Genomic DNA, 27320 nt, shown 5'->3' on the forward strand with positions numbered 1-27320 from the left:
GGCTTCTGAGCCACACTCCTAGCCCTATTTTGTATTTTATTTAGAGAGACAGGGTCTCAATGAGTTGTTCAGAGCCCCACTGTTGCTGGCTTTGAGCGCGAGATCCTCCTGCCTCAGCCTCTGGAGTCGCTGGGATTACAGGCGTGTTCCACCATGCCCGGCTCCTCTTGTGTTTTAGATTGAACAAACAAACAAAAAACCTTTTTCCAATGTGTGAGTTGCATTTTTCAAAAATCAGCTTTTCTTTTTGAAAGACTTATCCTCAGGTTTGACTTTGATTAATAATCAATTTCTTTATGCGGTTCTGACTTCACCAAATTTTCCAAAGACACTAAAGTTTAATAATCATCTACTAGACCAAATTCTGTGTAAGGTCTTGCAGGGGGAAAAAGAATGAATAAGAAATTTTCTTGAATTCGTTGACCTTCTTTTCAATTTAGAAAATAAAGAAATGTGAATCGAAGAGAAGTTCAGCACTAGCCCCGTACACCAAGATCACAGCTGTGAATACCTTGGCGTTACCTTCCCAAGTGTCTCTCTGACCCCTTTTGTTTGCATTTTGCACTGGTCAGTAATGAGTTTTCTGAGAGCGGGGAACTTGAGCTCATGAAATGCTTGCTCTTTCACAGGAGCTGGCGTGGGTGACATTGGTGTTGAGGTGGAAGATCCCCAGGGGAAGAACACAGTAGAGTTGCTTATAGAAGACAAAGGAAACCAGGTGTATCGATGTGTGTACAAACCACTGCAGCCTGGCCCCCACGTGGTCAAGGTCTCCTTTGCCGGGGAAACCATTCCCAAGAGTCCCTTTGTTGTGCAAGTTGGGGAAGGTGAGTGCCAGTGTGGCCAAGTACATTTGTCATAGATATTGTGTGTGCCTGGACACTGAGGCCTTGAAAGTGGCTGGGGCCTGACACTGAGCTGTCCTCTCTTCTCTTTCTGCTAGATCCACTTCCGTGGGAAATGACTTCTTTTCCTCAGTATGTTAATACTAATACAGTTTCTGTCACCGTGACAAAACACCTGAGATAATAAAATGAATAGGAGGAAAGGTTTACATTGAGAAAAGGTTCACTGTTTCAAAGGTTGCATTCTCTGGTTGCTTGGTTCCATTTCTTTGGGCCTGTAGTGGCACAATATATCATGGTGGGAGTGTGTGGCAGAGGAGCTGCTTACCTTGTGGCAGCTGGGAAACAGAGACAGTAAGGGGCTGGGATCCTAGTAACCCCTTCAGGGAGACATCCCCAGTAACCTAACTTTTTCCTGCTAGGTCCCACCTTATAAAGGTTTCACCATCTCCCAAAGAGTGCCACAGGTTGGAGACCAAACTTGTGGACTTTGGGGGGGACATTTTAGATCCAATCCATAGTACAGAGTGAGCATCCCTAATCCAAAAGTCTAAAAAATCTGAAATGCTTCAAAACCCAAACCATTTTAAGAACTGACATGATACTCAAACAGTTTCAGATTTTGGAGCATTTTGTATTTTCTGATTAGGAAGTTTCAACCAGTAAAGTTGATACAAATATTCCCCAAACAATAACAACAATAGAAACCCCCTGAAATCTGAAATGGTTTTGGCCCCAAGCATTTTGGAGGTGGGATGTTCAATCTGTATCTTCTATGAGCCACACAGAGACCTAAGTATATTAATTTGAGTTAGCTCAATTAATGAGTTAATTCCTCAGAACACTCCTACAGAGGAGTTGGCACCTGTGATGGAGTTGGCAGCGGCAGGTGCCCTGCAGCCTCCTTCTCTTGGCCTTGGCTGGCTGCCAGGCACTTAGCATGACTGCATCTAATCGTCACACCAGTCTGTGTGCTACAGGTGCTGTTACTAGTGCCAATTTACAGGTGGAGACCCTGAGGCTTGGCTAACACAAGGTATCAGCCCTATGAGGTGTCGATAAGAGTAGCTGTGTGGTCTCTCTGGACCTGCCTTTAACCACTCTGCTAAACTCCTATGCAACCAGGAGCATACATTTTCCTCTAATATAGACTTTCTCCTGACTTGGTTGCTCTTTTTTGTTGGTTTGTTTTCCAACTCTGCTGCCTTTTCTAACCAATACTTGCCTTTCCCTGTTCTATCCTCCACATCTGCATCTGCAGACTTGGCTTCTTCTTCCGAATCCTGCCTCTGGGCCACCCTGGACCCCGAAGCTGTTGGCTTCCTAGTTGCGAACCCTGGGCCAGAGGCTTTTGCTTGGTAAGGGCTGGTTGGGTGGGGCGTCTGTGCCAGTTCTTTGTGCTTCTTGTTATCATCAGCTGAGTCTGTGCTGTTTGTGTGAGTTTGTTTCAGGAAATTCCTGTGCAGGTGTTATTACAAATTGCACAGCCAGACCCTAAGCATACTCTCTAATTGCATTTAAACATACCTAAGGCTTTGCAGGATGGCAGAAGATCTGGTGGTTTCTTTCAAACTCTGCGACTCCACTTACTGTTTACACGAACAGAGCAGTTACCCTTTTGATGTTGAGGCTTCTGCATGTATTCAGAATTTCCATGAGTGTGTATATATATCTTTTAGGACACATTTAAGACTTCTGAGGAAGTCCTGTCATCCTGTTGTGACTTATTTCTGGTGTGACCATCTTTTCTTCTTTTGATAAAGAAAAAAACCCCAAAATGTCCAACATATTCACAAATAAAACTCTTTGTAATATAAGGAAAGAAAGAATTTGGGACAGTGTTTACAACTCAACTAGTGTTCCCCAAACTATTCTTACCTCATGGACTGTCCTTGTTTCTGGAACATCCATTCCACCCATCACTTATATTATGCAGTATTTAATCAGTAGACCTTCTCTTTTGATTTTAAAAAATTATTTTGGTAGTTATAGATGGCTAGCATGCCTTTATTTTATTTGTTTCATTTTTATGTGGTACTAAGGATTTAACCCAGTGCCTCACACATGCTAGGCAAGCACTCTGCCACTGAGCTACAGCCCTAGCCCCCTCTTTTGATTTTTCTGCCCCCGATTATAGTGATTTTATATTAAAAGAATCTTAGCCAGGTATGGTGTATCAAGCCTATAATTCCAGTTATTCAGGAGGCTAAGACAAGAGAATCACAAGTTTGAATCCAACCTAGGTAACTTAGCAAGACCTTGTCTCAAAATAAAATAAAAAAGGACTGGGGCTGTAAAGGAGCTCAGTGTTAGAGCACAGTACCTAGCACCACAACAAAATAACAAAAATATGTCCAAAAAACAAAACAACAACAACAACAAAACCCCCAAACTTAAAAGCTCTATCACATTGGAAAAACCAGTGTCACTTTAATCAGCTTTCTTTTTTTTTTCGCCACTTTTTGTGACCAAAAGACCTGACAACATCAATAATAAGGAGGAAAATTTTATTTTGTGGTATACAGTTTCAGAGGTCTCAATCCAAGGACAGCCAGCTTCATTACTTGGGACTCAAGGTGAGGCAAAACATCATGGCAGAAGATTGTGGTGGAGAAAAGTGACACTCAGGATGTCACCAGGAAGCAGAGAAGAGCTTCACTCACAAAGAAAAAATATATACCCCAAAGTCACGCCCCCAGTGATCCACCTTCTCCAGTCACATCCCCATCTGCCTATAGTTATACCCAGTTAATCCCTATAGGGGATCAATGCACTGATTAGGTTAAGACTCTTCGAACCCAATCATTTCACCTCTGAACCTTCTTGTATTGTCTCACACATGAGCTTTTGGGGGACACACATCTAAACCATAACAAAGTGCTACCATAAACTTCCATCATCAATTTCTTTAACTTCAAGCATGTTTGTGTGCCTCTTCAAGTCAGGAGTGTGGCATTTACTGCTGATTCTTGCTTTTGTAGCTGTTCATTGCCAAGGGCCTTGTAACAGCCAGCACAGAAAGGCTGGTCTGCGGAACTGGTCTCTCTTGGCTCTCTTTTGTTTTGTCTGGCTGTTCTTGTGGAGGACAACAGCAATGATTAGACCTTTAGAAATGGCTGACCCAGGGTTTGGAACACAGATATTTTCAAGCACTGTATTTTCCAAGTCGACTTGAGAAAGTGTAGCCTTCCCAATTACTGGGCCCTTGAGGAAGGCAATGAGGTTTGAATAATGTCCAGCACTCAGTCTTAACCTCCCTCTACCCCATGAAAGGGATAAATGCCAGGACCCAGGAGCACAGCGAAGATTTGCTGCATTCTCCTGTATTTTGTTGCCAAAGTAACATTCCCCAGCCTTCTGTGGTATGGCTGGACAAAATTATGCTGTGTCCTTCTTTGCTGGTTAGTGTGCTCCCTGAATGGCATCGCTGGTCTTGGGCAACTGCTGCATATTCTTTGTGCAAAGCAAACATTTTCTTGGTGGGTGGCTCCAAGTTACCTTGGCTTTCTCATCTGTGACTAAAGAATGAAAGGTTGAACTCATGTCAAAACTGTGTTTGCAGCCTGCAGTCCAAATGCCTGCCGGGCCAGTGGCCGAGGCCTGCAGCCCAAAGGTGTCCGCATCCGGGAGACTGCAGACTTCAAGGTTGATACCAAAGCTGCTGGAAGTGGGGAGCTCAGTGTAACTGTGAAGGGTCCTAGTAAGTGCTCCTTTCTTTCCCCATCTCAGGTGTGATTTCGGCTAATTTTTCAATCATGGCAATTTGGATTTCATCCCACATACAGTCCGGATTGATTTACAGAGAGCTATGACAAAGATTTAAGACTCTCTGGCTTCCATGGAAAAGGGAGCAGTTATTGATTAGTAATGTCTGCCCTGGATGTGGGCTAGAACTGTGGGTGGCTTGACAGTCTTACATTATATTAATACCTCTGGGAGTAGAGAAAGTAGTGATGCAAAGGAGTTAGGGAAATGTTGCTGTGGGAACAACTTGAAATGGTCCATTTTTTATTTGAGGAGATCGAGGCCCTGAATAGAAAGTTCTTATTCAAGATCACATAGCTTGTAGGCACCTGAGCTGGTATTCAAGCACAGTCTCCAAGGCCGATGATTTCTCCAGCACAGGTTGCATTTCATTGAGTATGAAATTACATCAGTTACTACAGTTAGTGAAAGGGAATCATATTTCTCCAGATGAAGTTTTCATTGGAGATAAATGTGTGGAAGGCAAATTACACCCAGCAACCCATTCTTTGCTCCCTCTTTTGGGCAGGAATATGGCAGATATGAGGTCAAGCATCCTCCCTGCTCACAAGTTTTTCCCTGGTACAGAGATGCAGCTCTGCATTTCTGGTTACAGATATAACTTACTGGTGGCTTTTAGTTCCTTGGCTTATGGGATGTGAGCTTCCTGTGCCAGGGCTGCTCTCATCTTCTGTGCTTCCATTAGATTGGGGCAGAAGGGTTCCAAGCTCCAAAAAGTTAATATTTGGTCTCCGAACACCAAATTTTGAAGCAGAATGTGCCCCGAGGGCAGCCAAGGTTCTAAACTGCCCAGACCTGGAGCCAAGCTGTGCTGTGGCTGCCCTCCCTCCCAGTTTGTTGCAACAGGAGTCAGGGAGACATGTTTTCCTGACCTTGGAGTCTTGCTTGACTCAACGGCTTTCCTGGCCAAACCTCAGGGCTCAACATAAAACAAGTTCTAGCCTGATGGCTGGGTCTGGGGTTTGTGGTATGGCATCTAAAACCCATCTTCTCATAGATAGCGAACTTAAGGGCTTTATTGCTTTTGTTGTCCAGCGTTAGCGCAAAAAAAAAAAAGATATCCTGGGATGCATAACTTAAGTCAAATACTCATAAAGGTTCTCCCTCCCCAGTGTTTGAGGGGGAGCTGAGAAGGGAAATGTTGAACTGTAACTAGATTTCTTACATAGATCCACAAGGTTCAGGACCTCAGGGTTCCTCAGACCTGAGAGAATTATCAGAAGCCACTTTGCTGTGAAATCTTCCATTTGTTTACAGTCTGAAGCAGAGATGTGTCTGCTTTTAGCTTTCGAGTCCTCTCCCATGTTTTGGGGGGCCTGCCACTCTGCATTGGCCCACTTGATTCTTAGATGGCTTATGCTTTGTGGATATTGCTACCTTTCTATTCTTATCACCGTTATGAGGCTAGAATTGCTCTGGCAAGATTGTGTGCTTCCTTCCCGCAGAAGGCCTGGAGGAGCTGGTGAAGCAGAAAGGCTTTCTGGATGGGGTCTATGCATTCGAATATTACCCTAACACCCCAGGGAAGTACAGCGTTGCCATCACATGGGGGGGACACCACATTCCAAAGAGGTGAGTCTTGGGCTGGGGATGCTGGGGACGCATCTTCTCTGGAGGTGTGCTAGGCCCAGGGCAGATTCACAGGCTGCTGCTTCCCAGGCTGTAGGAAAGAAAGAGTTCTCCTTTGTTGATAGCTGCCCCCACCCCCGCTTGAGCCCAGCAGCACACAGACACTTGGCTTGTTCGCAAAAGCAGCAGAAAAGTTGCTGTGGTTTCAGCTGCCTTACTTTAAATCAAATGCTGGTGGTTCAGGGCTGGTGGGAGGCAGGGAAGCCAGAAGGCACAGTTATAGAGAGCAAATGGACTGTGTGTGTACACCCTCATATAAACTGAGATTCTCTTTTTTCAATGAATGCCTCTGTTCACAAATGCCACGGAGGCACAGTCTGCTATGGTTTACATTAAAACCATCTACGTGAGTTCTCTCAGGGACCAAGGGACGCTGTCTACAGCTTTGCCTTGTGGGCGGTGAAGTTTCCACTCTGCACTCATATGTGTTTTCCAGCTCTCCTGGGGTCAGCTTTACATTCTGAATTAGTTTAGTTTGCCTCCAGAAATATTTGAGTGTTACAGTAGGCACCCCCTTATCCACCAGGGATATATTCTAAAACTCCCAGTGGATCTCTGAAACTCAGGTCATGCCAAACCCTATATGTCCTTTGTTCTTTCCCAGACACACATATCTCTGATAAGTTTGATTTATAAAATAAGCATATTAAGAAGATAAATAGCAGTACTTAATAATAAAATAGAAACAGTTATAAAAGCATACTGTAATAACAAGTTATATGCATGTAGTCTTTCTGAAAGTATCTTCCTGTGCTGTGCTCACTCACTCTTTTTGTGCTAATGTGATGAGGTAAAGAGAAGAGAATGATGATGTAAGTGTCCTGGCGTAAGATTGGCTACTGTTGACCTTCTGTTGATACATAGTGCGTTTGACTGCATGTAACTGAAACTTTAGAAAGTGAAACCGAGGATAAGTGGGGACTATTTTATGGTGTTCTTGGTTTCTAGGCAACAAAGTTAAAGCATGTTTGTTTGTGTATATGATAAAATCTGTTGTGTTAGTCAGCTTTATATAGCAGTGACCAAGTTACCTGACAAGAGCAACTTAGAGGGGGAAACCTTATTTGGGGCTCATGGTTTCAGAGGTTTAGTTCACGGTTCTGGGCCTGAAGTGAGACAGAACATCATGGTAGAAGGGTGTGGTAGAGGAAAGCTGCTTGGATCATGGTAGTCAGAAACCAGAGAAAAGACAGAGTGCCAGGAGATAGGGACAAAATACATAATCCCCATAGTACACCCTCATTGACCCACTTTCTAGCCATGCCCCACCTACTATAGTTACCACCCAGTAATTTGTTCAAATTATTAATTCATCACATTACAGTTAATAAGGTTATAGCTCTTACAATCTAATCATTTCACCTCCTACATTAATGCAGGAGCTTTTGGGGGACACCTCATATCTAAAACATACCACCTATTCAACCTGTTTTTCTTGTTATAGCTGAAGTAGGATATGGAGAAGTGTGAACTTTTCTTCTCTCCAGGGCTTATAGTCTGGACAACCCTGCACATAAGAGATTAATGACCAGCAAGATAAGCAAGGCACTGAGGCTTGAGGGCCAGCCCAGTGGCCCCTAAGCTCCTGAGGCAGCCACATTACATTATATTGTTGCATAATAATGGCTTTGAGGGGTCCTTTGTGGAGGAAGAGCTTGCCTGGAGTTTGGGACTCCTGGTGAAAAGAGCAGTAAGTGGGAAGAATATGTGTTAAGAGTTTTTAGCTGTAGTTAGCTCCTTCTTCACTCTTCTTTAATGTTGCTTCTAAAAAAGAAAGAGAAAAAAAAAAAAATGTTGCTTCTATTCCCTTCCTTCTAGCCCTTTTGAAGTTCAAGTTGGTCCTGAAGCAGGCATGCAGAAAGTCCGTGCTTGGGGCCCTGGCCTCCATGGTGGAATTGTCGGGAGGTCGGCAGATTTTGTGGTAGAATCCATTGGCTCTGAAGTGGGGTCTCTGGGTAAGTGGAGGCAGCTGACCAATAGCTTCTGGATGACTGAGGATTTTGGGGCACGGGGTGTCCTGGTGTCAGGTTGGGTGTGGGGGCCTTGCCCAGCTTCACCACCCTTAGCTTCCTGGCCTCCTGACCACTCCACGCCTTTTCTGTTTGCTGCTGTACAAGTTCAGTTCTCTTTCCCCTCCTGCCTTTCCAGTTTCTACTGCCTCTGGCACCAGCATTCATTCATCCACTAGACCTTGAGGGCAGAGGCCTTATGCGGGTATTATGCCTAAACAGTGCTTAGAACATAGTAGTCACTTAGCAATATTGTTGACTGCCCTTAGTTTAGATGAATGAATTAATTTTGCTAAAATTTGAAATTTGGGAACTAAATATTCTTTGAGCCATGACAACATATTTTACATACGCATCCAATTTTCTCTATGATCATTTTAGATTAGCAAATCTTTTCTGTAAAGGGCCAGACAGTAAATATTTTGTGGGTTATTAAGGTCTCTGTCACAGATATGTGACTCTACCATTGTAGCCTAAAAGCACCTGTAGAAATGACTGAATATGGCCCTGTTTCAGTAAAACTTTATTTACAAATAGACAGTGAGCCAGATTTGGTCCTTGAATAGTTTAGTGACCTATTTTAGGTAAAGCAATTAGCAAAAGAGGGAAAAATAAGAAATCATATTTAATTTTCCATACTGGAAAGATGAATCATCTTGGTATATTCTTCTAGTCTGCAGATGGTATTTAACCTTTTGACATATCCTTCCAGACTTTTTTCATGTATATACATATATAAACATTGATTTGCCATATAAGCATTGATTTGCCACATAAACTATCTAGGGGAAGTCTTTATATTTTTACACATCAGATAAATATAGGGTATGCCTTTATTTTCTGTGGCTCCCATGGAATTCCATTGTATGGGTATATCTATTGTTGGGCTCTCCAGTTATTTCCAGGATTTGCTCTATAAACAATGCTGAGTGCATATTCTCTGTTATTTCCTTTAGATAAAAACACAGAAGTGGGTTTGTTCAGGCAAGAAGTGGGTGTCACTTTAAGGCTTTTGGCACGTCTTGGCCACATTACCAACACAAGGATTCGCTGGTTCATACCCAACCCCCCACCCCATTAGATCATGTAAGAAACAAATATATCTGATCAACCCTTCCATCTCCAGTAAAACATAGTGATCTGGGTTTTATGGAAAAGGAACACAAACAAATTTTATTCTTCTGGCCAATGCTTGGCTTTTGTGGGGACAGAGGGAATGAACTGGTGGCAATAGAATAGATGCTTCCTGCCATGTAACCAGGCTGGCCCTTCCACCCCATCCCTAGGGTTTGCCATTGAAGGCCCTTCCCAGGCAAAGATTGAGTATGATGACCAGAATGATGGATCATGTGATGTCAAATACTGGCCCAAGGAGCCTGGAGAATATGCTGTTCACATCATGTGTGATGATGAAGACATCAAGAACAGCCCATACATGGCCTACATCCATCCTGCCACAGGAGACTACAACCCAGACCTGGTGGGCCGCCTGTCCTGTTCTGTCCGTCTTCCCTAGCTCCTGGCACTCCCTCAGCCCCCACGCCTGCAGAGTTTCCATAAGCAGCATGCCAGGAGATGGCAGAGAGGAGCTGTTGAGATCTTAGAAAGGAAATAGGACTGAATTTGAATTCTGCTGGTACTCTTAGCACTTTTGTGATGTTGGGCAAGTAATTTACCTCCCTGACTCTTGGCTTCTTCCTCTATAAAATGCAGATGATGGGAGGAGGAGGGTCTACTTTCTAGAGCTTCTGAGATGGTTCAAAGTCACATGCAGAAAGACAGCCTGTAGCACAAAACCTGACCTGTGTAGGGGGCTCTACAGCTGCTAATTTCTTGCAACCTGGAGCATCCTATTTCAGTCTTAGCATGGTCTGTAGTTATCATTTCAAGATGCTCCATAGATAAAGGTTGTTTCCACACCACTGCTGTGCCCCCCCCCCCAGCTCCTCTTTTCTCACATTGGATCAGTATTTCTAAGGGCTTTCTTTCCAGCCCTTGCTAATCACCAAGTCTGAGTGAAGCCTTCAAATTGGTGACCCCACACCCCCTTGTGTGCTGCTTTTGACCCCTTGGGGCAGCTCTGAAGAGGGTCTGGTCAATTTGGGCTGATAACTACCTTTTCTTCGACTAGCTGCTAGTCCTTTGATCCCTGGGGGCTGTAGATTTTTGTACTCTTGTCTCTGGTTAAAGGTTTTGAATTTCCTCAGAGTGAGAACATTGAAATTGGGCAAGGCTAGAGGACCCTGCCCCACTTACTACAAGTTCTGTCAGAATAAGGCAGGGAATCTGGGCTTGTTTGGGCCTGGTTTTAGAGTTTTTATGAGAGGTTAATGATACTATTTGTCTTTAAGTTGTGGCCTATTGTAGCTTTTTACTTCCCATAACCATGCTGTTACATGGATACCAAAAAATCAGGCACAAATCATTTTGTTCTCCCATCATTATTGAGTAATAGGGGCTTATTTGAGGCATTATACAGAAAGAGAATCATTATTGTTCCTTTCCCCCAGGTCCAAGCATATGGGCCAGGTTTGGAGAGATCTGGGTGCATCGTCAACAACCCAGCCGAGTTCACTGTGGATCCTAAGGATGCTGGAAAAGCTCCCTTAAAGATATTTGCTCAGGTAAATTTTGGGAGGCCACCTGTGCAGGTAATTGTCAGATTGAAAGTGTAATGGCAAGGGATGTGGCTCAGTGGTAAAGCACCTCTGGGTTCAATCCCCAGTACCAAAAAAAAAGAATGTAATGGCAGGTCACTCAGGGTACCTGATCCTCAGTTTTCTTATCCACACATTGGGAATGATAAGAATATTATCTCATGGAGTTATATGAGGATTAAATGAGACTAGCATAAAGCACGGTGTTTTTCATGATTTTTATGATTAATATTCTGTGGAAAGACATTTTAATTGTTTCAGACTACTCTATAATGTCTTTCAGTTTGACTTAGGCTTTAATGGGAAGTTTGTAAACAAATTAAAAATGTTTATCTAATAGAATTGGCCAAAAGAAGTAAAAGCAGAAATTGAAATTAGTAAGCATTGAGTATTGGGGCTGGGGTTGTAGCTCAGTGGTAGAGCGCTTGCCTCACATGTGTGGGGCACTGGGTTCAATCCTTAATACCACATAAAAAAATAAAGATATTGTATCCATATAAAACTAAATTAAAAATTTTAAAAAATGTAAGTTTTGAGTGGCCATGGCTTGGGGAGGGGGGCAGGATTTGCTCTTAAAAATAAATAAATAGGGGGCTGGGGTTGTTCCTCAGTGATAGAATACTTGCTTAGCACTTGTAAGGCACTGGGTTCAATCGTCAATACCACATAAAAATATAAAGGTAATGTATCCATCTACAACTACTACATATGTATATAGTATATAGATATTTATATATGCTATATAGAATATATAAATATTATTATATAATATGTTGTATATAAATATTATTTATATATACAGATATATAAATAAACAGAACTGGGTGTGGTGACATGTACCTGTAGTCCCTGCGCTTGAGTGGCTAAGGACAAAGGATCAAATGAGCCCAGGAATTTCAGTCAACCTAAGCAACATAGTGATACCCTATCTCAAAACAAACAACAATAAAACAATAACAAAACAGGCATGTAGAGCTGGGGTTGTGACTTAGTAGTAGAGTGTTCATCTCGCATGGGTGAGGCACTGAGTTTGATCCATAGCACCACATAAAAATAAAATAAAGGGGGGGCTGGGATTGTGGCTCAGCGGTAGAGCGCTTACCTAGCATATGCGAGGCCCTGGGTTTGATCCTCAGTACCACATAAAAAAATTAAATAAAGAATGTGTCCAACTACAACTAAAAAATAAATTTAAAATAAAATAAAGGTATTGTGTCCACCTACTATAAAAAAAAATAATAATAATAAAAAAACAGGCATGTAACATTTTGTCAGATATTGTCATTATATTGAGACAGTTGGTACTTTGTGGTTGCTCCATGAAGTTTTGTTGAATGAGTGGGTGGTGGCCCCATTTGGTGGAGACTATGTGAGGGATATCTGTGTTCCTAGCTGTGGCTCTTTTGCAGGATGGGGAAGGCCAGCCCATCGACATCCAGATGAAGAACCGGATGGATGGAACTTATGCCTGCTCATACATCCCAGTTAAAGCCATTAAGCACACCATTGCTGTGGTCTGGGGAGGAGTGAATATTCCAAACAGCCCCTACCGGGTAGGTTGTGAGGTGAATCCTGGCTGATGTGTGAAAAGCCTGGTTATACACGAGGTCTGAACTCCATATGAGGAGAACCCATCCTTGATGGGCCTGGAAAGGTGGCATGGCCTAAAGGGCTGCATGCTTTAGGCTGCCCCAAAGGACCATTTCTAAGAATGTTTTCCTGAGTCCACGTGGAGGAGTACTTGATGACTTTCTCCATGTCTTTTCTAGGTCAACATTGGGCAAGGAAGCCACCCTCAGAAGGTTAAAGTGTTTGGGCCAGGTGTGGAGAGAAGTGGTCTGAAGGCCAATGAACCCACCCACTTTACAGTGGACTGTACTGAGGCTGGGGAAGGTGAGACTGTGCTTCCCCAACCCTGTGACTCTTGCTATTTGGAGAAAGAAATTCTTTTTGTAACTTTCAGAAGGCAGCAAACTTTGACCGGGAGGTAGTCTCTCTGTCTAGGTGACTGTTCACCTAATGAACACTGTGTCAGTTCCTTGGTGATATATCTTTGCTAATTCTCCATCCCTTTTCCAAAGCCCTGACTTACCACCTTCCCTTTCTTAGGTTTTCTACTGGAAACTTCCCTATTGTTCTTTTGGGGTGTGTTAGCCTGAGGTACAAGTGATGCAAAGGACGTGCTGTTTCTTGTAAACTTATGTTAATAAGCTGGTCTCTTCTAGGTGATGTCAGTGTTGGCATTAAGTGTGATGCCCGGGTTTTAAGCGAGGATGAGGAAGACGTGGATTTTGACATTATTCACAATGCCAATGATACATTTACAGTCAAATATGTACCTCCTGCTGCTGGGCGATACACTATCAAGGTTCTCTTTGCATCACAGGTGTGAATTGGGGCCTGGGAGGGAACAGAGGAGAGTGGGCCTGAGTTCATTCTGACCACCTTTTTGTATATCTCCTTGTGGGTTTTTTTTTTTTAGCAATAAGGAAGGTGTCTTGAGAATTCTTCTCAGTAGTTTTTCTTCAGTTCCTTAAAGCCAAGAAGGGAGAAAAAATAAATTTTCGCCACTTTCTAAAAGAAGTGAGGCACTATATTCAATAGTCAATAACAAGGTTCTAGAAAGAGACTATTAAAAGCAATCTCAAGATTGTGATTAAAATGTAACTTCTAGATGTTCTACTTAGGTCTGTTTGAAGTGGTAACTCTGGCCTCTGTGCTTAATTTTTTTTTTTTTTTTGGTATGATGAGCTGCATCCCCAGCCTTTTTTATTTTTAGATAGGGTCTCACTAAGTTGCTTAGGTCCTTGTTAAGTTGCTGAGGCTGGCCTCAAATTTGCCATTCTTGCTTTACCCTCCCAAATCACTGGGATTACAGGTATGCACCACTGCCCTAAAACTTTTATACAGAGAGGTATTTTTGAAGTGTTAGGTTTATGATGTGATGATAGGGTGAGCAGTACCCTGAAACAGGGAGTTTTGAAATCCTGATCATTATATTTGCATAAAAACAGGAACCTCAGGAGAACATTCTGCGCCTAAATGCATTGGTTTTCAGTTGACTTCAGTTAACCTATTCTGCCTTTATCCTGATAGTCTATAACTTTCTTTTTCTTTTTTTATTTAATATTATTTTTTAGTTGGACATAATAGTTTTATTTTGTTTATTTTTATGTGGTGCTGAGGATCGAACCCAGGGCCTCAAACGGCTAGGCAAGCGCTCTACTGCTGAGCCACTATAACTTTTTGAAGGATAATAATTGATCTGTTTCTAATTACTTCCTTATAGTCCCCAAACATTAGCTCTAAGCTGTCCCTGCAGGATACCTACCTCCATGTATTGTTGTCAGTTTGGGTTTTATTCTAGGTAGTGGTTTTTCATCCTTTTTATCCAATGCCGGTGTTAAAGGTCAGAGTCTTCAGTTCTGTTCATGTTGTCAGGATCCAAAAGTGAGCAAGGACCTGTCATGGTCTTATCTGATGCTAGGGTATGCAGACTTCTCTGGCAGTAATGGAATTTTGCTCACCACCTGCTGAAATACATGTCATGCTAAAGTTCGCCCTTTGCATTTGGGCAGAAGGCTAAGCTCTGGCAATTGTTCAGGGACTTTCCTTCTGAGACCGTGTCTCTGCTACAGGAAATTCCTGCCAGCCCTTTCAGAGTCAAAGTTGACCCTTCCCATGACGCCAGCAAAGTGAAGGCAGAAGGCCCGGGGCTCAGCAGATCAGGTAAGAAGACACGGGTGAGGCTGTCCTGAGCCTTCTGTGGCCAGTGTCATTGGGCATGTTTGGTCAGGACCTGGATAACTTATCTCCACAGATGGCTCTGATGTGGCAGAGGCATTGCACCTGCCTGAGCCATGGGCCAGCCCAAATGTTGGCTGGCCGCCATGGCAGAATGGTACTGTTGAACCTGTCAAACTGGTTCTAAAATGAGGCCTGTCTGCCAGCCCTGTCTCCCCGCTTCACGGTATGTCCTTCCAGGTGTGGAAAACGGAAAACCGACCCACTTCACTGTTTTCACCAAGGGAGCCGGGAAGGCCCCACTCAACGTGCAGTTCAGCAGCCCCCTTCCTGGTGACGCTGTGAAGGACGTGGATATCATCGATAATTATGACTACTCTCACACCGTTAAATACACACCCACCCAGCAGGTAGAGTCCTTCTTGTCCCCTGCTCTGCTGGCCAGGCCCCTTTCCAGGCAGTGCTTGGACCTCTGAGGAGTGATCTGGTGCTTGTGGAGGCTCTTGGTGATGGGAGGTGGCTCCTCTTGCCTTTTGTGTGACCCTCTGGGAGAGCACTGACTGAAAGCCTGTGCAATTCCTGAAGAAGAACCAGGAAGCCAGTCCCACCTCCATTTGGGGATTTGTCAGAGAAATGCTGAGTTCTTGATATTTAGGATCTAATATGCAACTTTCTCTTACACACACAAACACACACACACACATACTCCCTCCCTTTCTTTCTCTATCTCCCTACCCCACCGCCCCCCCACTTCCTTTTCCAGCTGCCTCTCAGTCTTTCATTAATTAATCACACAGAAAGAGCTGCCACACCTGTGTTTTTCCTTGCTAGACTTTTTGACCTAGTTTACCCTTTTATGAGGTGTTTTAGTGGGGTCTTTCCTCAAAGAGCCAGTTCAGTCTTTTAGTCCCTAAGGCCTAAAACACTATTCAGGGCAGCACATTGTTCTCCTTTACAAAATGCAGAAATTCAGCTGGATCTTGCCATATAGTGTGTTTTACTCTGATTATTTTCTGTGATAAGGATTTCAAAAAAAAAACAGAAGAAGAAGAAGAAAGAGCACCCCTCTGTTTTCACGTTTCTTTGTTTAAAAATTTTAAAATTCATTATTTGTTTTATCATGGTAAAATTCACATAACATTTGCCATCTTAACCATGTTAAGATGGTATTAGATACATTCATTGGTATTAAATACATTCATCATATTCTGCCACCACCACCATCCATCTCCACAACTCTTTTACACTTATGAAACTGAAACTCTGCACCTATGATAAATGTTAAAAAATCTTGTTTTGCTTCATGTTTATACCTCTAGAATCTGGACAGCAAGAGATCCTGGCAGAAAGGCTGGATTTTTATACTCACATCTAGTGTTATAAACAGTTGTTCTAAGCCTCTGAAATTCTTTCATTCTGGAGGGAAAAAGTCCCTGTGTTCAAAATGCCATTTATAAGCTAAAGGGCAGCTCTGGCTTCAGAGACTGCTCAGGAAGCATTACTTCTCCTGGGCCTCCCCGCTGGAGCTGGCAAGAGTGAGTGGGGAAGAATGAAGGAATAGGAAGGATGAGGAGATGGTGTAACTGTTTTCCTTGCTTTGAGGGCCGCACATCCTTGCAGACCGAGTCTTTTCTGAGAACTTCTCTGGCAATGGAAGGAGTTCTCTGGGGCAGGTTCTATATGTCACATTATGAATGTGACCTCTTATCTCTAGATTTGGTGATTTCTCTGCCCTAACAAGGGGTTCCTTATTGTAGTAGTGCTTCTACTACATGCTTCTGAAGCTACTGTGTCCTTTTCACATCAGGCTGCTCTTTTGAAAGTAGGTAATTATTTTCTCACTGGTAGTTCTGAGGGCTGATGGAAGCCTTACCACCATGATTTTATCTTTGTTGCCAGTTCTCCACAACCTTATGAGAAGGGACCAGAAAGCCATGACCTTGCACACTGACCAAGGTCACAAGGTCATATATATGCTTCTAAAAACAGTTTGTTACTTGTGGGTTTTTGTTTTTGTAGTACTGGGGATTGAACCCAGGGCCTTAGGGTTTGCTAGGCAAGTGCTTTACCACGGATCTACACCCTTAGTCCATGACTTGTGTTTTATCCTATGCTTTTCTGACAAGGTCAGTTTGCTCTGTACCCCTGGAAAGAATAGTAGAACCCATTCCCCTGGGTTCCCAATTGTCAGTCCAGGTAGAAGTCAAGAGCCCATATCTAGCTTTATTGCATTTGAAGTAATGCTTCAGTGGGAGACTCTTTATTTCAGTCATCCCAAGATCAAGTTCATCTAGTTCTCTAATAGCAATGGATTTGAGAACTGTTGGCATACTCAGTAGCCTCTAGCGGTTATTTGTTCAAATGCTGGCCATGATATGTGGAGGAGCTGGTAGAGTCGTCTTGATGTTAATTGTTGCCTTTTATGTGAGTGGATCTCATGGTGCCCCTTGGATCCTTCTTGTTGGTGTAGTGTAGAGTGAGGTTTATAGTTTCATTATTGGGGACACTTGCAATTCCACATATTTCTCTGTAGCAAAGAAAATAGATGACATCTCTTTTGAATTGTGAGTTCTCCAAGGATATATTATGACCTACATGTATCTTCCTATCCCTAGCTCCAAGCCCTGGGTCCAGCGCCGAAGGTGCGCCATATAGATTAATCACTAAAAGGGTGAATCAACAATGTGATGCCTTGATGTGATGCAGAAATGGCCTTAGGAGCATTGTAACTGGTAGAAGAGTTGGGCTGGCACCTCATCCTGAGGAGCCGCCAAAAGCTCAAGATCAGGTGCAGGAAGTGTGCCTGTGAATTGTGCTCTTGGATGTGGTTAAGAGGCCTGGGCTGTCCAGAAAGCTGCCAGCTCCATGGAGAGGGACCTACTTTGAGGACTGACGCCCCTGGGCTTGTGATGATGTTGTTTGGGAATAACAAACTGGAACTTTCCAGAAAGGCACTATTTGATGTATGTGGAAAGGCATGGCTGTGTCCTGGCCTTAGGTGGGTTGTTTCCACCTCAGAATACAGACTGTGAGGAGCCACTACCCTGCGAACCTGAGGAGACTGGCCCCTCAGGTTGATTGCTGGCTTTTGTTCCCTGCAGCTAAGAGGCTGCTGATCTTTCCTCCAGGGCCCCTCAGTTTTAGCTCACCTGCCTGGAATGGACTCATGATATGCATGGTTGAGGAGGTGTCTGCCTTTATCAGGATACAGTGATCAGAACTCTTTTTGCCTTACTGGAGTGGGTTGAAGCTTAAGGACCCTCCTAGATTAGGGACAAATAATTATTTTCCTAAGGACTTTTGCCTTCTTTTCCTTTGGTTGTCTGTGGCCTCAAGTGGCTTAAAATTCTCACTCCAAGCTCCCCAACCCAAAACAGTTTGAGAAATTGGTGGCAGCAGTTACAGTACTTGCTCTGATTAGAGCCATTAGGAATTTGAAAGTGCTACTATGGCACCTTCAGGATACCCCATGAGCTCACAGAGCCTCATGAGGTAATAATCTTTACCTTGAATTCCCCTCCACCCCTGGTACTGGGGGATTGAACCCAGACTGCTCTACCACTGAGCTATATCCACAGCCATTTTAAATTATTTATTTGAGACATGGTCTCACTAAATTGCTGAGGGTTTCCTTAAGTTTCTGAGGCTGGCCTTGAACTTGCAATCCTCCCACCTCAGCCTCCTGAGTGACTGGGATTACAGGCGTGCATCACCACTCCTGGCTTGATATGTTCTCAATGTGGTGACCATGGCTCCTTGCAGGCAGCTCTGGAGGAGGGGATGCATTGGCTGACTCTCAGTCCATCCTCATCTGAGCTGTTGGGTCAGGGCCCTTGTTGATCTGTGTTTGCAGATAAGGGTCAGGTCTCAGAAGCATATAGGGGGAGAATAAAACAGTCCTGCAGTCAGCAACATCTTGCTGGAATGAGCAGGTGGTCACGGCCCAGGCAGCCCTTATTTACAGCCCTGTGGTAATAAAACACAATCTATTTCTTAGCTGGGCCTCGGGAAAACTGAAAATGGTATTGGTACTAGAGATGCAAATCTTGAAAGTTTTTTTTCTTTCCCCCTTGTTAGGTTATTTAAGATAGAGTTAATTTCCTATCTGGATTTTTGTTTTGCTTTTGTGACTGGTAAGAAAACATACTTTGTTTTATGAGATTGGTGGACTTAACTGCAAGAGGACTTTCCCCCCGTAGCACTTCAGGGAAGTGGCCAGAAAACTCATGGGGGTGAGGGAAAAGACATTTCCAGGACCCCTGGTCAGCCTTAAAGCCTAAGAGTTAGGGGCTTGTGACCAAATTTAAGCTCAGGAAGAGTTGGCATGTTGGGAGAGGTTAAGTAATAAATCAGTCCTCCCTTAAACATTACAAGGAGACCTTTCCTGTCCCTTGGCCAACTCCCAGCCCTGTTGAATTTGACCTGTACACATTTTATCATGAAATGTTATACCCTTGAGGTAGAGGGTCATTGGCTTTGTATGCAGTGTTAAAAAATCCTGGAAAATCAATCCTTCCCCCTTCATTGATGCAACCAATTATTTTTCTTGGCTTTTTCCCCCTTCGTTATTACAAAAGGAATGTGAGAAAATATCCATAGGCCAAAAGCTACACCCTTTTAATGCTTGATCAGCGACAGCTTTCAGCAGGCCCTGCACGCCAGTGAGCATGATGGATTCTCGGGGAGAATCATCTCTCCCTCCCATGTCCCTTATATTATGCCTGGATGATTGAGGTGATGGGGACCTGATCTGTGAGATGGCAGTGGTCTTCCTTGGAGCCTTGGCATGGTGGATGGGGACTTGGCCAACGTGGAGAAAAGAAACCAGCAGTGAGCTGGCCTGGGATCATTCGGAGGATAACAACAGCAGCACACATGGCCATTGTGTGTCTCTGTGGCCATTGGGGCCACTGACAAGGGGACTTGCCATTTCTATAGCACAGTGTGCCTTTGCACTTGTAACTTTTTTTTTCTTTGCTAGAAACAGCAGTTAAACTGTATGCTGGCCTAACAACAGTTCTAGGTGAACCACTTTGCAGATCCCTTTTGCAGCCTGGTATCCTGAAACTGATGGCCAGGAGATGGAAAAACTGGTTCTATTCACTGAGAAGCCCCAGGCTCAGTGGCTTACCCATGGCCAAGTTGGCTGTGTGTTGGGTGGGGAGGTAGTGTGGGAGCAGTGAGGAAGATGGTGGGTGCTGTGGGTCTGAGGCCCAGTGCTTATGTTTACCAGGTATGTGATGGGGCCAACTTCCTTTACCTCACTGAACTACTGTTTCTATTCTTGGAAAAATGGGGATGATAGAAGAACTGCCCCTTAGGACTTCATTCTTGAGATAGAATGAAGGGAATGCTTAAAAGAGCATATAGCACAGTGCTTGGCATGTAGTAAGCACTTATTAAGTTGTCCTGCTTTTTGCTGCTCTTATTTGATCTGGTTTTTGATTATTGTTGTCTGAGATATTCTCTAAGTCCATAGGAATCATGCCCACTGTGTCTCTGGGAAGAACAAAGTGTCTGGAGGCAGATTTAAATATCCAGTGAACATGTTCGTACTCAAAAGTGCACTCCCCCCCCCCCCTCTTATTCTAGGGCAGCATGCAGGTTCTGGTAACTTATGGTGGTGATCCTATCCCTAAAAGTCCTTTCACCGTGGGCGTTGCTGCTCCGCTGGATCTGAGCAAGATAAAAATCAATGGGCTGGAAAACAGTAAGTATCTGATGAGGAGAGGGTCATTGAAGACCAGGAAACCTGGCTGCCATTAGGTTTCCTTGCAAAAATGAATTCACAGAGAAGCCAGTTCTATTTTAAGAGACTGCAGTGAGACGGTCTTGGGTTTAAATGAGGGCTGTGTCATGAAACAACTGTGACCCTTCTGCCACTTAGCCTCAGCTTGCTCGTTAATACAGCAGGGGTGAGTAGATGAGAACACTTAACTTTCACAGGAATATTGTGAAAATTAAATGAGCTAATGATTCAGAGGCTGGCAGGTAGTCAGACCTCAGTAACTATGGATATTGCTGTGAGAAGGTGGGGCCTGTTGCTTTTGTGTGTGCTATCTTTCCTTGACTTCTGAATGCCATTCATACATAAAAGCCAACTCCCTGGTGCTCAGTAACCACAACCGTAATGCACCCCCCCTACCACCACCAATATTCCTTTAGTTTGTTAAGAATCTTACGGTTATAAGCTTGTTTTGTTTAGGGTGATATTTTCCCCTTTTTTTTTTATTATGGAAAAAAATTGAAACATACAAAAAGAAAGAGTATTGTGGTGTTGAACACTGGTAGGCTCACCACTCAACTCAGATGTTTCACACATGCTTATAAAATCATTCTTACACAAGGAATATGTAAATCCAGTTTTCATCTGAAGCAAAATTACAGTTAAGAGTTCATTCCATCATTTCTGCCCCTTCCTAGGGTTGACCAAAGTTGGCAGTTCAGTTCCTCTCCTTCCACACCTTCTCTCTGTATCTTCATGTATAGATGTTCCAGTAGAAAAGATCTGGCAAGGTTTATTTTGCATTAAAGTTATCCTGCTATGTGGTATGTCTCCAGCTATCCCCTGTGTATGTCTCCCACTCAACTACATCCTCAACCCCAACCTGCCTTTTTTTGTGTGTGTGTGATTCTGGAGATTGAACTCAAGCCCTTCCTTAACCTTAGCCAGCCTGCTTTGTGGTCAGCAGTGCATCTTGGAAATCATTCATACCTACATCCTCCTCGTTGGTGTTAACTGCTGGATGCAGACAGGAGGGACCCCTGCAGTGCACATTCAAGTGGTTTCAGAGCCACCAACCCAGCAGGCTGTGTGTAGCCTCAGGGCAAGGCTCCTGTGTCCCCTGTGAGGGTTGCTGTAGTGTCCTCAGTGAATACCTTCATTGATTTGTGACCTAAATGGACAATTTGTCCACCAGGCCGGATCCCAGTTCTGACGGCTGCAGAGCAAGAGCTCCATGTGTTGGCTTTTGTGGGTGATGACAGGCAGATGTGAGCATAGGAACAGTCACTGCCCAACCTTTTACCAGGACACCAAGTGTTCTTACTCTAGAGCAGTAAAAGCTTGATGTCTCTTAGGAAAAGCTCTTTCCCTTTGGATCCTGGGGCTTCAAGATGCCCTGCTTGTGGTCCAGCAGTTTTCACCTTGGCAGGCCCCATACTACCCCAGAGTCAAGATTTCTTGGATTGTGGCAGGGCCCTGAGTTCCTAGTGCTTTTGTTTTAGTTAAAGTACCTTCCCCGTTTTTGACAAATATAACACTTAGGTTTCCTGTGGACTCTCTTTGTAAAGACCTTTCAAAAAACCACACAGAGTCAGTTCTCAGGATGAGATTCAGTGCTCTTGCCTTTGCCAGCACTGTGTCTTCTTGTGGGGAGAAGGAAGCAGCTATATAGGATTGTATTTCTTGCCAAGAATTATTAAATAAAATATGGACCTATGAGTGTGTTTTCACAAAAAGCTAACATGAAAAGTAAGTAAAGAACAGAGGATAGTGTCAGATTATAATTTATTGGTCTGCAAAGCAGATTGTAAGATTAAATAAATTTAGATTTGAGTCCCAGCTTGGTTGCCTGCTGGATATGCTACCCTGGCCTCATTTTCCCCATCTGTTTAAGCCATTCATTAATAATAAATACCCTTTGGAGTTTTGGTGAAAATCAAAGGAGACAATGTGTGCTGTTCTTTGTGCCTGGAATATAAAATGCCGGTAGTAAGTGACAGTTGTTATTATCATTAACCACTGTTCTTATGCCAATTGCTGTTGAGGCTGAAGTGCAGTTATGTTCACTTAGTCTTTCTGCACCTGCCTTCTTATTGAAGAGGCTAATACAAAACCCCATGTCCAGAGAACCATCCTTCCCTGCTTGTGATGGTTCTTGCCTCTAGAAGAGGGCAGTTTCTCACTCTGACTTGCTCCCTTCCCCAGGGGTCGAGGTTGGGAAGGATCAGGAGTTCGCCATTGATACCAGAGGAGCAGGAGGCCAGGGGAAGCTGGATGTGACAATCCTGAGCCCCTCTCGGAAGGTTGTGCCATGCCTGGTGGCACCCATGGTGGGTCGGGAGAGCAGCACAGCCAAGTTCATCCCTCGGGAGGAGGGGCTGTATGCCGTGGATGTGACCTATGATGGACACCCTGTGCCAGGGAGCCCCTACACAGTGGAGGCCTCTCTACCACCCGATCCTACCAAGGTCAGCTTTTGATTTTGTTCTAGAACTTGCCCATTTGTTGTCAGATGTGATACCACAGTCCTTCTCTCTGGTCCCGCCCAGCAAAGACCGTTGGAAACTCATTTTGTGCTGAAAGTCAGTTCTCAGTGACCAACTTTGATTCTCCTATCTATCAGCATGAAGAGTCCCCTGGGCAGCTGGGCCAACCCCTGCTCTTTCTATCACTGTCTGGCTAGAAGTTTTTAGTGAGGGACTCCCTATCCCTGAGTTGTTTTCCTTCGCTGGTAGCTTAATACTGGTACTTGTTTCAAAGCTAGCCTGTAAGTATAAGGCAAGATAGTGAAGATGGAGACCTCTGGCCAGTGTCCAACACATGGACTGAGCTCACCCTACAGAGACTATGATAACATAATATAAAAAGACTTTATCTAAACTAAGCATGGTGGTACACACTTGTAATCCCAGTGACTCGGGAAACTGAGGCAGGAGGATCTCAAGTTCCAGGCCAGCCTCAGCAATTCAGCAAGGTTAACTTAGGGAGATGCTGTCTCCAAAAAAAAAAAAAAAAAAAAAAAAACAAAAAAACACACATTAAAAGGGCTGGGATTGTAGCTCAGTGGTATAGATCGCTGGGTTCAATCCCCAGTCCAAAAAGAATACATAATCTTCTTCTGGTAGCCCTGACTCAAAAAGTTTTGGGTTTTTCCCATTGTCTGAATGGTGTGAATCTATGAAATGGACTTAGTTGTTGAATCACAGATGAATGCTTCATCCCTCCCTCATTTTAACAGTTTGACTTTTTTATTGTGCAAGATTTATTGAATGAGATGTAGCATTTGTAGTTGCAGTGAGGTCTGGCCTTCTGCAAGCCCTTGACCAGGGAGACCTTTGTGTGCTTGTTGGATAGGATGCTAGTTCTCAAAGTCTGCCTCGGGGGTTCAGAAGAATATGGGATAGCAGTTAAGGGTGGGATTGCCATCTCAACTCCAGTTCCTGTTGCTTAGGCAAGCCTCCTTCCTGTGCCTTTCAGCAGTCATTGAGTTCTTAGCCATCTAGCTATTCGTGGCATTTCATCACAGCTCTAACTTGGGGGGTGTGAGTGAGTGGCACAGTCAGGCTGGGGAGAAGGACCACTTAGCTGAGGTACACTTCAATGCTGGTTGTAGTCTTGCAGCAGGCCTGGCTGAGCAGCAGTACCAGTACCAGGCGGGATTTAACTTTAATTCTTTCTTCGTATAGGTGAAGGCCCATGGTCCTGGCCTTAAAGGTGGTCTTGTGGGCAAGCCTGCTGAGTTCACCATTGACACTAAAGGAGCCGGAACTGGAGGTTTGGGCCTAACCGTGGAAGGTCCTTGTGAGGCCAAAATTGAATGCTCTGACAATGGTGATGGGACCTGCTCTGTCTCTTACCTTCCCACAAAACCTGGGGAATACTTCGTCAACATTCTCTTTGAAGAAGTCCACATACCTGGGTCTCCCTTCAAAGCCGACATTGAAATGCCATTTGACCCCTCTAAGGTTGTGGCATCAGGACCAGGTCTCGAGCTCGGGAAAGTGGGTGAAGTTGGGCTTCTTAGCGTTGACTGTTCGGAAGCAGGTCCTGGGACACTGGGCATGGAAGCCATCTCAGACTCAGGAACAAAAGCGGAAGTCTGCATTCAGAACAACAAAGACGGCACCTACGCGGTGACCTATGTGCCGCTAACAGCTGGCATGTACACACTGACCATGAGGTATGGTGGGGAGCTTGTGCCACACTTCCCTGCCCGGGTCAAGGTGGAGCCCGCTGTGGACACTAGCAGGGTCAAAGTCTTCGGGCCAGGAATAGAAGGAAAAGGTGAGTTTTATTTTTAAATAAGGGAAAGGCTGGAACTTAAGGGCTACCAGAGGCTCACAGAGCAGGGCCTCTAAACCCAGCCCCCTAGACTTTTAGGGGCCAGGTGAGGTGTAAGAGGACATGTACCTGTGGCCTCTGCTTCAGAGAATGGTTGTGGGGAAACCTGGATGAAGTGGGGAGCACATTGCTTTTCCAGAGGCTGCTCTGCTGCCCAGCCCTGTTTCTGTTTCCCCGTGGGGAATGGGGTCCAGCATTGTCAGCAGATTTTCCAGATTTTTTGTGGCAAAGCCAGAAATATTGATTTTTTTTGGGGGGGGGGGTTCAATATTAGAAACAACTTACTTCATTGTCAACACTTCATTGAAAAAAATAGTTTAAATGTGATGCTGGCTAACACCACACATGCTGCAGACAGCAGGTCCGCCTGTACCCTTTAACTTGTCCTAGAACCCCACCTCCATATATGCAGGTCAAGACTTCCCTAAAAGGGGTTGTGTTGTCACAGACCAAGACTATCCTGAAAGAGGAAAAGGGGTTAATAGTCCTGATTTTGAGAGTAAGGAAACCAGTTGTCTGCTGTCATTGAAGTTAGACTTAATTCTAATGTTTTGGGGTTTGCTATTGGGTGCAAGGTGTTGTTGGGACATTCTTGTCTGTGTTGTTGCTCTGCAGATGTGTTTAGAGAAGCCACCACTGACTTCACTGTTGACTCAAGGCCCCTGACCCAGGTAGGGGGTGACCACATCAAAGCCCACATTGCCAACCCTTCAGGAGCCTCCACTGAGTGCTTTGTCACAGACAATGCTGATGGGACCTATCAAGTGGAGTATACACCCTTTGAGAAAGGTAAGATTTGCTCTTCTTGGATGTGACCCTTAATCAAAGCCATGCTGACCCCCCTGACCTATGTGCTGGACCCATCTCAGCAGATGCATGTATAAACTGAAAAGGAATGTGAAACCTCCCTCCCCAGTAGGCTACCTGCCTGCTCAGTGCCTGGCTTGCTAGTCTTTTTGTATAACAGGTAGGCTGGGGCTTAGCCTCAGCCTCACCTGAGAAGGTTATGTGGTGATGTCAAGGTATGTTGTTCATTTGTGCTATTTTTTTGTAGGTGCATATCGGGTTTCCCATAGTCTGTTGGTTAATAGCTAGTTGGAGTTTTCTTGAATTAGGATAATATACTTAGAATTATTGACTTGAATATAGATATATTGATACTTACTTGGGGTAGCATGGGTGTGTTATGTCAAGTAAATTGCATTAATAGTTTGCTTTTTTTTTTTTTTAATAAAGAACCCATCTATACCAAAATTATTGTTTTTTTCAACCTACTTTTTTCACATGACATAGACTTGAATGACAGATAAAACCCTTAAGTACAATAGCACTTTCCACAAATAAGTGAACTTTATGCAAATATTTATTTCTGTTTGTTGTTTTGAACAGGTCTCCATGTAGTGGAGGTGACATATGACGATGTACCCATCCCAAACAGTCCTTTCAAAGTAGCTGTAACTGAAGGCTGTCAGCCATCACGGGTCCAAGCCCAGGGTCCTGGATTGAAAGAGGCATTTACCAACAAACCTAATGTCTTCACTGTTGTTACCAGGTAGGCAGGGCCCTGGGCTCCATGTATTAAGTCTGTAAAAGGAATAGTTCTATGTAATTTAACTGCTTTAAAAAAGTTTAAGGGCTGTACCCTACAGATGTGTTATGGTCTACCATCATATGTTGAAATGCATTTTTGTAATAGACTGTGTTGTAGAGAAAGACCAATTGTAGTACCTAATAAAAACCAAAAAACAAACAAACAAACAAAAAAACTTCTAAGCAAACTAGGACTAGAGAGAAGCTTCTTATTCTGATAATGCAGAAGTGTATAGCCAACCTTATATATAAAGGAATAATTAGAAATATTCCTATTAAAATGGACCACAAAGAAGGCTGGGGGTTGGGTCGCTCAGTGGTAGAGCACATGCTTAGCATGCACAATGCTTTGGGTTCAGTCCCTTGGGTGGAGTGGGCACGTATCTACATTGTATTTGCATTGTTAGCCAATGCAACTTGATAAGAAAAACAAATGAAGGAAGCATTGGAAAGGAGAGGTCAAGGCTGTATTTATATTAGACTGTTGAGAAATACCCTGGGAGAGAGGTGTTTACTTGTTTGCAGAATGAGGATGGCTCAATGAGATAGTTACTTATTATAAAGGGATTTTAAAATGAATTCTGGCAATAAACAGACTAGCATGGACTGTAAACATTTCACTTTTTCTCCACCCTTTTCTCAGAGGGGCAGGAATCGGTGGGCTTGGCATAACTGTTGAGGGACCATCAGAATCGAAGATAAACTGCAGAGACAACAAAGATGGCAGCTGCAGTGCCGAGTACATCCCCTTTGCCCCAGGGGATTATGATGTTAATATCACTTATGGAGGAGCCCACATCCCTGGTAAGCTATGCAGTGGACAGGAGTCCAAACACTAACTGATTTTGTGTGAAAATAAGTTTGATTTTGCTTATTTCTTTTGAATAGGAAAAAAAAAAAATCTGATATTTGTGGTAGCTGTAGAGGGGGACTTTTCCCTTTTCAGGATAGAGCCCCACCCCAGGAACCCTGGAATAGGAAGAACCTCAGTGGCTCATATAGTTTTCTCAATAAC

General features: G+C 43.9%; 1 protein-coding gene across 6 annotated transcripts in view; it reads left to right on the forward strand.

The window, feature by feature from the left end:
* The window catches only part of Flnb (filamin B), a 144897-nt gene that overhangs the window by 78405 nt on the left and 39172 nt on the right, over nucleotides 1-27320 (forward strand). For all 6 annotated transcript variants that reach the window (XM_046452703.2, XM_046452704.2, XM_046452705.2 and 3 more), the window contains exons 8-24: nucleotides 630-827; nucleotides 4408-4545; nucleotides 6056-6182; nucleotides 8058-8194; nucleotides 9535-9728; nucleotides 10759-10872; nucleotides 12315-12458; nucleotides 12675-12798; nucleotides 13131-13291; nucleotides 14544-14634; nucleotides 14890-15059; nucleotides 20242-20359; nucleotides 22580-22842; nucleotides 24061-24658; nucleotides 25331-25504; nucleotides 26105-26267; nucleotides 26949-27109. In XM_046452703.2, the coding sequence (XP_046308659.1) occupies nucleotides 630-827; nucleotides 4408-4545; nucleotides 6056-6182; nucleotides 8058-8194; nucleotides 9535-9728; nucleotides 10759-10872; nucleotides 12315-12458; nucleotides 12675-12798; nucleotides 13131-13291; nucleotides 14544-14634; nucleotides 14890-15059; nucleotides 20242-20359; nucleotides 22580-22842; nucleotides 24061-24658; nucleotides 25331-25504; nucleotides 26105-26267; nucleotides 26949-27109 (3075 nt within the window). The remainder of the gene's footprint in view (nucleotides 1-629; nucleotides 828-4407; nucleotides 4546-6055; nucleotides 6183-8057; nucleotides 8195-9534; nucleotides 9729-10758; nucleotides 10873-12314; nucleotides 12459-12674; nucleotides 12799-13130; nucleotides 13292-14543; nucleotides 14635-14889; nucleotides 15060-20241; nucleotides 20360-22579; nucleotides 22843-24060; nucleotides 24659-25330; nucleotides 25505-26104; nucleotides 26268-26948; nucleotides 27110-27320) is intronic.

Source organism: Marmota monax, unplaced genomic scaffold, assembly GCF_021218885.2.
Source record: "Marmota monax isolate L192 unplaced genomic scaffold, Marmota_monax_Labrador192_F-V1.1 WCK01_AAM20220418_F8-fsc00042, whole genome shotgun sequence".
Taxonomy (NCBI): domain Eukaryota; kingdom Metazoa; phylum Chordata; class Mammalia; order Rodentia; family Sciuridae; genus Marmota; species Marmota monax.